This window comes from Eleginops maclovinus, chromosome 5, assembly GCF_036324505.1.
Source record: "Eleginops maclovinus isolate JMC-PN-2008 ecotype Puerto Natales chromosome 5, JC_Emac_rtc_rv5, whole genome shotgun sequence".
In the NCBI taxonomy this organism is placed as follows: domain Eukaryota; kingdom Metazoa; phylum Chordata; class Actinopteri; order Perciformes; family Eleginopidae; genus Eleginops; species Eleginops maclovinus.
Genome location: NC_086353.1, coordinates 25764317 through 25777491, shown reverse-complemented (window position 1 = coordinate 25777491; position 13175 = coordinate 25764317). Strand labels below are relative to the sequence as shown.

The 13175-nt window shown below is 42.8% G+C and overlaps 1 protein-coding gene across 3 annotated transcripts; it reads left to right on the top strand.

Annotated features, from left to right (window-relative positions):
• The first annotated feature begins 7897 nt into the window (after positions 1-7897).
• Positions 7898-11411, top strand: LOC134865258 (ladderlectin-like). 3 transcript variants are annotated; one of them, XM_063884742.1, is made up of 10 exons: positions 7898-8053; positions 8154-8223; positions 8333-8356; positions 8466-8510; positions 9486-9557; positions 9811-9843; positions 10190-10281; positions 10522-10647; positions 10747-10846; positions 11227-11411. In XM_063884742.1, the coding sequence occupies exons 2-10, from the start codon at positions 8175-8177 to the stop codon at positions 11295-11297; spliced, it is 612 nt and encodes a 203-aa protein (XP_063740812.1). In that variant the 5' UTR covers positions 7898-8053; positions 8154-8174; the 3' UTR covers positions 11298-11411. The 3 variants fall into 3 exon arrangements, with proteins under 3 accessions (XP_063740812.1, XP_063740813.1, XP_063740811.1); XM_063884743.1 differs by lacking the exon at positions 8333-8356 and having other exon boundaries at positions 7909-8053; XM_063884741.1 differs by lacking the exons at positions 7898-8053; positions 8154-8223 and having other exon boundaries at positions 8254-8356.
• Positions 11412-13175: the final 1764 nt, after the last annotated feature.

Genomic DNA, 13175 nt, shown 5'->3' with positions numbered 1-13175 from the left:
AAAAGTGCAGGCTTGATGTGCAGTCCGGGTTATTGTCAGTGAGTCACATGGTTAACCCCTCGGCTGCCATACATGTAGAGATAAAGAATTGTAACAGTGTACTCAGCAGATAACACAAATTATCATCAGTCTTCAGAGGGCAGAGAAACAATTAAAGTAGTAATTTGTTAAGTTTCTGTAGTTGCAATACCAAGTAGCATTTCACTTCTTAGATGCTTTTCACTTCTTAGATGCTTTTACTTTTACCTACATTCGGAGGAGAATTTTGGGGTGAAGAGTCTTGCCCAAGGATACAATGACATGCTGACTGCAGTGGGGATTGAACCAGTGCTCCCCTGATCTGAAGACCAGCTGACTGATCTAGTGCACTGGTCTTCCCCACTGTGCCACAGCCTCCCTAAGATCAGGTCTGAGAGAATCTTTGAATTGATGTATTTCTTTGGTAGCGGATGTTGGTGACTGCAGCTTCATTCTTATAGAATATTCAGCTATTCCTCAGGACAGGCCAGCAGAAACTGAAGGAACATTTTTTAGGTACAAATTGCTTAAAAATCCCTTTTATGACCCTCACTCATTCCTGAACTGAAAACAAAAAAACCATCCATGGGTCATTCCCAACTTTTAACAAAGAAACCGAGTTTGAATGCAAATAAAAAGTATTTCAATTGTAATCTAAATAGTTTTAATAACAGAAACATCAGTTTAACTTTTGGAGTTTGAAACAGGACAGGATCACGATTCATGGAGGTGTCAAACCTTCTCTCCCTCCTCATCTTTCTCCTTTGTCCACACGTGAAGATCCCTGAAGCCAAGCCATGCTGCATTGTTTTCATGTATTTCACTTATGTGCATGGATCTATACATGTGCATTTATAGACTTATATACTCATGAGAACACCGACTGGCCTCTGTTCTATTTTTTATGCATTTTTAATCCATCAAATCAGTGGTTTGGATCAAATCAAATTATTGCACCATTCTTTGGACAGGTAAATATATAACAAAGACATATGAAATTTTATATTTTGAAAAGATGAAGGAATCAAATCAGAACGTTTAAAAGATGCTCTCCACATTGACCCTGGACCCACTGGTAAGAAGCCTAAAAAGTATTTCACTTCACACACTCTTCTTCTGCCTCTTCGACTGCTGGCTGTTCTTCCTCTGCTTTTCAAAGCTACAAACCTGCAACTATTTCCCTCCCCCCAACACAAGGGGTGAGATGACCTACACAACTTCATCTGGCTATCAGAACCAGAAGCTGATAGAATACATGTTCATTCTTGAGTTGATTCTTCACCTTAAAATGAGATGTTTTATTTATGTTTTTAAACTAACATTCATCAGGTCTATACCCTGTAATGGAAATTATGATTACCAAAGAACAGAATGCAGGTAGATGGTCAGTCACAAGGTGCCATGTGACCACACAGGGGGTGGCCATTGATCTGATCATGGGTCTCTTGTCCTTTGACAGGGTCATGGGTCAGTGTCTCATGACTGAGCATGTATTCATTGTAACTATTAAAGCAGACTGTGGAGACATTGCTTTGTGTAAGCTGTTTTGCAAAATATAATTTAATACTCTTTGACCAGTTAATTGCAAGAATTTAAACGAAAAACTCCCAAAAAGAAGAATTCATATTAGAATTGCTCCACAATCTTTCACGGTCCTTCTTAAACCCTCCTCTCTGCATTAATCTCATAAACAGAATCGGGAGTACTCTACTTAGTAGTAGTAATCTACTTGAGTAAAAGTAGAAGTACTAGAGTGTAGGAATACTCTGTTACAGTAAAAGTCCTGCATTCAAAATGTTACTCAAGTAAAAGTACAAAAGTATTAGCATCAAAATTTACTAGAGTACCAAAAGTACTAATTTAAGTCTGATTTAAGATTTTAAGATTATATTTCACATCATTAATCTAAATCTACAAAGTTACTTAAGGTATTAAATAAATGTAGTGGAGTAAAAGAACAAAGTCGCAAATAGTAAAAGTACCCCAAAATTGAACTTAAGTTCAGTGCTTGAGTAAATGTACTTAGTTACTTTACACCCCTGCTAATAAAGGTAAATTGAATGAGTTATCCTCAAACAGAGATATCAATCCCTGATTCTACCTGGTCTCACGTGGTTCACTTTCATTCATAAATTGTTAGTATTCATTGTACTCATTTATTGAACATTCATCTTTCTGTTTAATAGTTTACTTTTTGGGTTAAAACCTTTTACAAAAATCCCTTAAGAGCTTGATCCTGTGATGTGTGGGTACCAAGTCCCTGTACAGCGGGCCATAACTCCATAGCTGTCACGGTTCTATCAAGGTTCGTTAACAGGACCCAAGTGCAGCAGGGTAAGCAGAACAGGAAAGGGCGGATGGCCCGGGAGCAAGGCAGAGGCCGATAGGTTCCAGAGACAGGGGTGTAGGTCATGGCGAGGGAACACTGGGGGCCGGATACAGGGGCGAAGGCCGAGGCTAGGGAACTCTGGGGGGCGGAGGCAGGGCCGGAAACAGGGCCAAAGGCCACGGCGGGGGAACTCTGGGGGCCGCGCAGGAGGGCGAAGAGACGCCTCTGGAAGAGGGGCTGGACGATGGCGAGACGCCTCTGGAGGACGGGCTGGAGGACGCCGAGACCATGCTCGAGGACGGTGAGACGCCTCTGGAGGACGGGCCTTAGGGCGGCAGAACCCGCGATGGGACCCCTCTGGAGGACAGGCAGGAGGCCGGTGTAGGCAGCGGTGGGACCCCTTTGGAGGGCGGCCCTGGAGGGGTGCAGGACCGCTGTGGAGGACCTGGAGCAGGAGGCGGACCACTGACGAGTCAGGGGCTCGAGTCGGTGGGACATGTATTGGCAGGACCCCCAATGGACCAGCAACAGTTGTTGGCAGGACCCCCGGCGGAACAGGTGACGAGCAGGATGTCGGCTGGACCCCCAGAGGAACAAGTCACCACGGGACCCCCAACCGGACAGGAGCAGGTGTTGGTGGGACCCCCATCAGAACCGGCGATGGGGGGACCCCCAACAGAGCAGGAACAGGGGTTGGTGGGACCCCCATCGGAACAGGTGACCACAGGGCCCCCAACAGGACAGGAGCAGGTGTTGGTGGGACCCCAGGCGGTGCAGGAACAGGGGTTGGTGGGACCCCCATCAGAACGAGTGATGGCAGGACCCCCAACGGACAAGAAGCACGTGTTAGTGGGACCCCAGGTGGCTCAGGTGACGGCTGGACCCCCAATGGAACAGGAGCAGATGTTGGCAGGACCCCCATCCGAACAGGTGAACGCAGGACCCCCAACGGAGCAGGACATGATGTCGGCTGGACCCCCGGCATAACAGGCCTCCATGAAACCCCCAACAGGACAGGAGCAGGTGTTAGCGGGACCCCCAATGGAACAGGTGACGGCGAGACCCCCAACGAAAGAGGAGCAGGTGTTGGTGGGACTCCCATCGGAACAGGTGACGGCAGGACCCCCAATGGAACAGGAGCCGATGTCGGCGGGACCGCAGATGGAAGCATGGCGGCCGGGCATGGGCCTGGAATTGTGGCGACTGGAACTCGGCCTGGAACGAACGTGAAGGCCGAGGCTCGGCCTGGAAACTTCAGGGAGGCCAGGGCATGTCCTGGAAAGGTATTGGAGGCCAGGGGAAGGCCTGGAAACGTCAGGGAGGCAGGGTCAAGGGCTGGGGCAAGGCCTGGAAACGTCATGGAGCAGTCTGTGAGAAAAGGGCTGCAGCCCTCAGGCTTACCAGCGTAGCGTTCCGCCGTTCCCGCACGAGGCTCCGGAGCGTATCCGGTCAGGCAGGAGCTGGAACAGGTGCCGGAGCTGCGGGCGGAGGTACAATAGCAACTATGGGGACTAGCTGTTGTACCATGTCAGCCACTGCTTGTACATGGGTTGGGGTTGCCTGGTGGCTAATGTAGATATCATGACCTCCTGTCTTTGGACGGCATCCTCAAATAATACTGCTGGGTTCATTTCTGGTGTTGTGGTTCTGTCACGGTTCTGTCAAGGTTCGTTAACAGGACCCAAGTGCAGCAGGGTAAGCAGAACAGGGCGGGGTTCCAACAAAAAGCGAGCTTTATTAAAAGCTGTACATAAAAAACAGGGAACACAGCAAGGGCAGGCCAGAGAACAAAAGCAACAAATAAATGAACAAACCGGGTCAAGGGAGGCTGACGGGCGGAACAGACTGGGGATCACAGGACCGGTACCTACAGGAGTGACGACCATATATTGAAGATGACACCACCAGGAACACAAAGGGAAGACAGGACTAAATACACCAGGACAAATCACAGGACTAGACAGAGCTGGGAAGGGAGAGGTGAAACACAGGGGCAACATGTGAGCACGATCAGACAATCAGACAGGAGGGAAACTAAAGACAGGAAGTAATCTAGACAAGACAGGAAGTGACAAAACAAGATACATTTCAAAATAAAACAGTAAACTATAAATACAACAACTGAGATCCTAACAATAGCACCTTTCACATTATGGGACTACTTTAAATATGGCAATCAAATTATGGTTATGACAAGTTGTTATTTTCTGTTAATCAATACAACCATTCGTAACCTTTTATACGTGATTTATGATATCTATACTTTGTTATTCATTATTAAATCTGCTGCAAGGAAATCAAGCTACAGCTCATTACAGCAGGGTAATAGATAAACAGCAAACAGTGCATTAAACTAATGTGAAAATGACACGTATGTTTTGGAAAATCAGAAGCAGAATCACTGATACAGCACAATGACATGATGATTGGAACCCTTCTCAGAGAGTTTGTGACATTATATCTAATGCGGCGAAATTACTCAGGGAAACACTTTTATTTTCTTTGGGAATCATAAAAAGTGAAATAGACAGCTTATCAGTTATCATAGCTGTAAAATGGAAGGATACATGTGTTACTGGAAGTTGTTCACTGTTGTTTATAACTTTTTCTTTAATTGTCTGACACTTAAGATCTCATATCTGCTCTTTCTTCAGCACCGCATTGTTTCCCAACACTCCACACCCTTGAACAACTGATCATAAATTCAAATCTGAACATCATTTTGCAGGTTTTATCACACTTTGTGTTTCATGTACTGTTAAAATCTCTAGTGGGATTTGAAGAAGGCGGTTGCAAAATGCACAAGAATGTTACTGAACTTGAGGCCATTGCCCATGAGGAATGGGCTAATATTCCTCAGGAACGCTGTCAGAAGCTGAAGATGCTTGTTGAATCAATTGGAGACAGCAGTAGTCATTAAAGTTGCACTTTCTGTTGAATTTGGATAAAACCCTTGGATTATTAGTTTCATTGAACTACTTAAACAGATCTTGTGTAATTTGTTTATTGCAAAAATGTTGTATTTTGACAGTAATCCTAACGTGCAATGGGGGTTGAATCCTTTTGATTACAACTGCATGCAGCACATTTAGTTAACGCTGCGTATGTTCCGTCAAGTTGGTGAAGCTGTTTCTTCGTCTTCATCTGTATTTTTTATTTGTTCTCTTTACAGTGGTTTTAAACTGCAGCGCGTTTCTCCTTATGGAAATGTTTTGGACTGTTGTAGCGTGTTTGCACCTGTCGGCCACCCTAGAAATTAGGTTGCACAGAAACTTTAAAAAGTGCATAAAATAAAAGTGAGACATTTTGTTGGATTTTTGTCAGAAGCAGAATCACTGATACAGCACAATGACGTGATGATTGGATCCCACCAAACACCATGGACCCATCGCACAAGTTGTTTGAAGAGGAGGTTTTTGAGCTGTCCTACTACCTCATATGCTGGCACGGGGAGTGGAAGAAGGCCCCAACTTAGGGCCTCAAGAGAGCAGCCTTAAGACTGGCACGCCGGGAGGCTCAATGAAAGCCATACCCTTTTTGCCAGCTGGTTAAAGGACTTTGTGGATCGCAAACCTAATAGCTTCCAGACTGCTGGCCTCCACCCATCCAGCAGCCATGCTTCCAGCCCAAGCCCCAGCCTCCATGCTTCCAGGCCCAGCCCCAGCCCTGGCTTCCATGCCCCCAGTAGCCATGCATCCAGCAGACAAGCCTCTACTAGCCCGTGAACCAGCAGCCTAGCTTCTGGCGCCGGTCTCAGCAGTGATACTTCTGGCTCCGGTCCCAGAAGCCATACTTCCAGCTCCGGTCCCAGAAGCCATATTTCCAGCTCCGGTCACAGTATCCATGCTTTGTCGGTGGTGTGGCCCACCCGTCTCCGCTCCTGTCTCGTCGGAAGTCCCGCAGACACCTGTTCCCTTGGGGGTCCCGTCGACTCCTGTTTCTGACCTGTCTGGGGTCCTGCTGACACCTGTTACGCAGGGGGTCCCGCTTGTTGTGTTATCTACTAATACACGTGAGTTCAAATATATGGGGCAAAGCCTGGGCGCTGCACAATAGCTGCCCTATGTTCTATGTTAATATGTGGAGTGATGAGGCCCGAGCCTAGAGGCCAAACTCAAATGATAAACTGTTTCTAATAAACGTATTAATGAAACATGTGAGTTGTCTGACTGAACTATCATTTACGTGAGTCTTTATTAGCGGTGCACATGGTAAACACGACCAAGAATATTACTTAACTGGAGGCCAAGTTTCCTCAGGAACGCTGTCAGAAGCTTGTGTGTGGCTGTGCATCACGTTTGCAGCAGGTCAGAACAGCTACAGGGTGTTCTACTAAGTACTGAAGATGCTTGTCATGAAGGGTTGATGCTTGTTGGAATTGTTTTGGACTGTTGTAGCGTGTTTGCACCTGTCCGCCACCATAGGAATTAGGTTGCACATAAACTTTAAAAGTGAATAAATCAAAAGTGAGACTGTCAGTGGCAGAATCACTGATACAGCACAATGACATGATGATTGGAACCCTTCTCAGAGAGATTGTGACCATTTAGATCTAATGCGGGAAATGTTTTATTTTCTTTGGGAATCATAAAAGTAGCCCTCGTAGATAGCATAAAATAAAAGTATATCATGTTTTACTGGAAGTCCTTCATTGTTCTTTATACGAGTAAATATTTGACCTTGAAATCCATTGTCCTTCACTGCTGATCTGTTATCTGCTCTACTTTTCTGTGTGTTCATAAATGTGTGAGCTCTTGAGAAACAGACAATTAAACATGTCATTGCTTCCTTCAAGGATTCAGGCAGAGATGGGAAGAATGATAAGCCTGGTTGGCCGACTTCTTTCTGCTGATTGTCAACAGTCTTTTGAACACACTTGTCAATTGCATTTTTCACTTCAAAAATCACCAAGTGGTGTTAAAATGTGGAGATTATCCTGCTGAACAAAACGTGTAGGTACCATGACTGTGTGTTTGCCACAAAGCTTATTTTCTTCCAATGGGGACATTCCATTGGATTTTGTTACAGGTGCCCTTGCGATGCTGACTTCTGGAGCTGGCCTACAAAAATACGTCATCACCGCACCACTCTATAGGGATTAAACTGCCCAGCAGAAAAAATATATATATTTTACCGCAACCAGCTGCATGTATAAAATGTCACATGCATCAGTAATAATAATGCTATAGTATCATGTATATTGTTACATTAATACACAGGAACCATTCCTCATAAAAAGTAATGATGAATACTACAGGATACTTAAGGTATATGTTGCTGCTTATGCTTCTGTACTTTTACCCAAGTATAATTTAGAATGTATAGTAACTTTATCATTAAATGTGTCTTTTAAAATACAACAGCAGAATACATACACTTTGTGTGTTGGTATTGGGCCCAGTTTGATTTCTTAACCCATTAACCTCACCTCACAACAACAATGCAGAGCTTTGTGCAAACTGTTGACCTGCTGCTGTAAGGACACATATCAGAGTTATGGTTTATATCTTTATGGACCCACGGCATCATGTTCCCGCAGAGAGGACTGAGTCACAGACAAACACAGGCACGTGCTGCCCTCCACACGCCCACATGAGCGTAACTGTGTGTTCCAGGTGTGTGTATAAAGAGCGGGGAGACCTGATCCTCATCACTGCATCACTCAGCTGACACCTGGAAAAACTTCTCCTCACATCTACCTGACAGGTAAGACCCCTGCTGTGTTTCTGTTCATCAGTGCAGGTTGCAGCTTGTGGTTCTGCTCTCCCTCCGGATATTCATCTGCACTTTTTTCTTCTCCATACAGAACGACCAGTTGCTCATCATCATGAAGACTGTCGTGGTCCTCTCCGTTCTCCTCTGTGCTGCAATTGCAGGTCAGCATTCAGACAGAACACACACACCATCACACACACATGCTCATGAGTCATCAGCAGGCCTCTGACTTAGTGTGCGGCACTGACAGTATTGTGATTTTATCTGCAGCTTCAGCTGAAGAGAATCTTCCAGGTCAGTACTGAAGGACTTTGCTTTAATACACTCACACACACACACACACACACTCACACAGTAAACCCTAAATGTATCTCACAACAACATTAATGTGATTGATCCACAGAAGCAGCAGTGGCTGCCCTGAAGGAGCAGATGGTTCCTGCACCTGGTTAGTGTCCTCTTTATTTCAGGTTTTACCTCTTGCACTCAGCTATGTGAGAAAATTAACTAAATAAAGGATCAGAACAGAACAAGATAGTTGTGTTGGATTTTAATCCTGACACATGTTGACATACAGCAGTTCCCTTTGCAGAAGGGAGCAGAACAACTCCAGCTGCTCTGGTTCATGATAGCTACAGCAGCTACTGAGGCTCTTAGAGAGGATCTCTGTGGAGTCTGAAACTCCCCACCAGATCTGCTGTTACTGACTTTATATCTGACACATCAGAGTGTATTTGGTTTCTTTTCCTTCAGATTCTGTCAAGTTAAATAGTGACCTGTGGACATTGAAAGATGAAAGTAACTATCATAATTCCAAACTGAATGTCAAATTGTGGCATAGGGGAAACCCGCAAGTGTATAGCTTGTCTAGTTTAGCGCTTAAAGCCTTATTGGAGGGACAGAAATGTTCCCACTAGCCTTAGCTCTGTCAGTTATTTATATAATGTTAGCATAATACCTTAACAGGCAAACGTAAAATGGTAATCATGGTAAGAATGCATGCTGAACATCAGTATGTTAGCCGTTGTTCTGCGCACGTTAGCATGCTAACGTTAGCATGTGGTTTAATACCACCTCATAGAGCCTATAGTAATCTTTAGTCAGTTTGATGCTAATGTTATTTTTCATACATCCTTGAGTTTTTGTAGTTGTGATATAATGTAGCTGACGTCAATTTGAAATACAATTTATAATAGATCTTAGCATGCTAACATTAACATTAGAGATGCCCGTAGCGTCTCTAGCATGGCTGTAGGTTAGCATGGTGTCATTATTGTAAGATTGAAAAACTCTCGCCATACATCCTTAAGTTATGTAGTTCAGAAATCCTTAATTATTCCCACAGCGGGGAAATGTACATTTGATACAGCAAAAGTGTTGTGACTTAATTTAGCTGATGTGAAATACTTTGTTGTTGTTTCAGAGATGGAGGCCGAGTTGAAGAATGATGAGGAAGAGTCTGTTCCAGAGGATTCTGTCCCTGTTCCCAGAAACGGTAATCACAAAGACTCGCGTCACTAAAAATATATTGTCAGTCAACTAAGAGTTAATGTACATATTTATTAGTTATACTTGATCTACAGTTCCACTTATTGTTGTAGCCTATTAGTAACAATATTAATTTTCATAAAGACATTTTTAAACAGCAATATGCACCCAATATTAACAAAATGTGATAACGGTATCTACATATGTTTTTTTGTTTACATGATACATCTGATCATTGTGTTGAATCTTTCTCTGTGCAGGACCTGTGTTTGAGGAAGCAGAAGCACCGGAATGTAAGACCCAAACAATAGTTGTAATCTTTCCTTTATTTTCCTTTCATGTTTGTAATGGCACAATTTAAAAAGATTAAATAAAAGTCAAACAACTCTCTCAAAATATCACAAATTCCATGTAGAAAATGTAGATGTAAATTACTGAGTATAACCATGACTTGTTCAAAGCACCACAGCAGTATGTGTGCATGTCAGGCTAATAACTGCTAGTTTTACTGCACTGTTCTCTAAATACATGAGGTCCACACAGACTGATGCTGGTGTCAGTAGAGCAGCTGTGTGTGTGCAGCAGGCTGTACAGAGTGTGTTTCAGCCAGTGAAAGCTCTCTCTTCTGTGTGTCTGCAGCTCGCTTTAACTTCTGTCCTGATGGCTGGTACAGCCATAACTCTCGCTGCTTCACAGTCGTCAATACTGCCACCGACTGGTACACTGCTGAGGTAACACTACTGCAACACTTCCACAGTGTTATCGACAGCAGGCAGACAGTGAGCTTGTATGGGGTTAAAAAGTGTAGCTGTTTCTGTCATCTGATTCACTTTGGTATTCATTCAGTTAGAAAGGACGGATGAACTTTCATATCCTTTCCATTGTTTAAGGAAGTAAATGAAGAAATGAAATCACACAGCTGCTTAATTGTATACCCACAAAGACCCCTATGTGTCCCCTCTGTCCCACAGGAGCACTGCACCAGCCTGGGGGCCCACCTGGCCTCGGCCACCAGCGCCAGAGAGTATGCTTTCCTGCAGGAGATCACGAAGAGAGTCGATCTGAGCAGTGCATGGCTGGGAGGCTTCAGACTGCAGGTCTGCATTTAGAGAGAAAGGCCCAGGACCTGGTCCAGAGGGGGTCCCACACAAGATAAAACCAGACGCTTCCTTACAGCTATGTTCTTTGTGTTTCAGAGCCGCTGGATGTGGATTGATGGTCAGGGCTTCTACTACCAAAAGTGGTACTCCCAGGCCTCCTCGAGCAGCTACGCCTGCACGTACTTAAACACCGGCTGTAAGTACACCTGTTTGATCTTGCTGCTTACATAAAACTTAGATATTACCTTTGCCATTGTGCTAGTTAGGTTTATTAACTATATGTTTATGTTGTGCCTTGCTGTTTTGTTTAAAAAGGGCAGCATCAATTCATGTCAGATTTGACTGCAGTGATACAGTAATATTTTTTTGTCCGAGCTGGGAAATGGAATGGTAAACATGTGGATTCTTGTATTGGTCCGAGAGAGTAGATGCATTTATGTGTCCAGATAGAGACCATCATTTTGAGTGCTGACTTACTAACTTTTTTTCTGGAGAGGAAAAACATAGCAGTAAACATTGTGGTGCATCTCTTGTTAAATTAAATATTTATTGTTTTGTTTTTCCTTAAAATTTCAGATGGTTGGTCCAACTACCCATGCACCTCTGCTCGGCGCTTCATCTGCTCCAAGAATCCTTTCAGCTGTTAACATACAGGCTGAACATCTGGGCTCTATTCCTCTGTTTAAAGCCAACCCATGTCTTACTGAATTAACCATTGTGTATATTTCACTGTTCCTTAATAAAGACTTACAAGAATGGGATTTTGTGTAATCTTTTTTTCAGAGCTTGGTTAAAATGTATTTGTTGAAGTCCAGCTGTAGTCTGAAGAAGAATGGTTATTAATCTCAGAGTTACTGGAGTCAACAGCTCTGGGTCATATAGTGAAATTCAACAAATAATGTCCAGTGAAACATCTCAAAAGTAATGGTATGACCTGATTTTGCTGCTATAGAAAGTATGTTAAATCCTAGAGAAACAAAATGATATTTGATATGTTGCTAGGAGCTAATGGCTGCCAAATATAACAATCACAAAGGTCCAAAGAGGAGCTTGAAGTTGTTCCTCTGCACTGCTACACCCCTCTATTATGGGGATTGTGTAGACAGCTGTGTAACCTGACGTTATCCCAGGGTGCACCCCAAGTCTCGTAACAAATGTTCCCATTATTATTAAGATGTTAATATACGCCTGAAACCATGGTCAAGTCTTTATCCAGATGTTTATGGCAATCTTTATTGGTACCTTTTGACTATTTTTGTAATCATACAATTTTACTACAAATAAGCCAGGAAAAAAAGTTGGTTTAGATTTAATTTTTTATCATTTCTAAAATTGGAAATAATGATGTAATTCACAATTTGAACCATCTGCTGTGTGTCATGTCCCTGTTCATGTTTGATAAACTGGTTGCCACCTGTTGCGAAGACTGATTTTTTTTTTTTTTCCCCCCTTCGTGTACATGAAAGGAGAAAAATAACTGCCCAACCATCTGTGCATAATTTTTAACCACACTGAGAAACAATCATTGGTTATTTATGCAACAGATTTGGGACCATTCCACAATGATGTGTGAGACATGGGTTTATTATCTGTAAATATCTTTCCTTTAAGCCAATCTTGTGTGAAATTTGTTATATAAATATAATTTGAGGAAACTCATTTCTCCTTTATTTACTCGGCATGAGCTATGTTTTTTATCATACATGTACATTGCGAGAATGTAGTGTTGACACCAGTATTGTGGGATTTGAAGGATACTAAGTTAATATTTAGGCTATCTTGAGAGAACATTTGTTCTTAAAACAACACTATCCTCCAGAGAAAGAGATAAGGATGTCCATCTTTAAAAGTTCTATGTAATCCTGAGTATTGATTTAAAATCGTATGGTGAACTGATTTTTACAGGTCTTCAAACAAAAGTGACAGAGCCTAAAATAATAGAGGGAGTCAAAAGATATAGCAAACTAGCTTAACTCAGTCCAATTACTTCCAAGCTAAATGATTTGCTAGCCTCTAACACCTTAGGTATAGAGGTTAGTTGATCCGCATGACAATTAATTTAGAACTAATGTTTTTATTTCAAATATCAGCTTAAAAATGTGGATTTACAGATGTTTGTCATTCGGAACAACTATAGGAGCAGGGCTAATAATAAGAAAAATGTAGAAATGTGCATCTATTAGAAATATAAATGTACTTGGACTTGTGAGGCAATCAGTTCACACACCTTACTCTCACCCTCTAAGTTGTTTGTGTAGTAAAATCCATGGTGATAAAGCACATATTAATCTAATTGGTACTTTTGGTAATTGAAGTACATTTTGCTGCTTTTACTGTAAAAACTAAAAAGTGATTATACGTCATTGTTGTGTTGAACACTTATTTCCAGTCCATGTAAGCTACCACAGGCATATTAATGCAGGTTTTTATAATTGTTCAAAGATTTTGATGAAGGTTCTGAAGGTTCATTATGAAGTTAACGGCCGGAGAATTGACAAGACATGTGCTACAGACATGAGGTGACA

Excerpts from the sequence above, each read along its gene's own strand:
- LOC134865258 (XM_063884741.1), top strand. The coding sequence starts at position 8,263 with ATGCTCATGAGTCATCAGCAGGCCTCTGACTTAGTGTGCGGCACTGAC. Across the intron at positions 8,511-9,485 it reads GCAGATGGTTCCTGCACCTG|AGATGGAGGCCGAGTTGAAG; the intron begins GTTAGTGTCCTC and ends TTGTTGTTTCAG. Across the intron at positions 9,844-10,189 it reads GGAAGCAGAAGCACCGGAAT|CTCGCTTTAACTTCTGTCCT; the intron begins GTAAGACCCAAA and ends GTGTGTCTGCAG.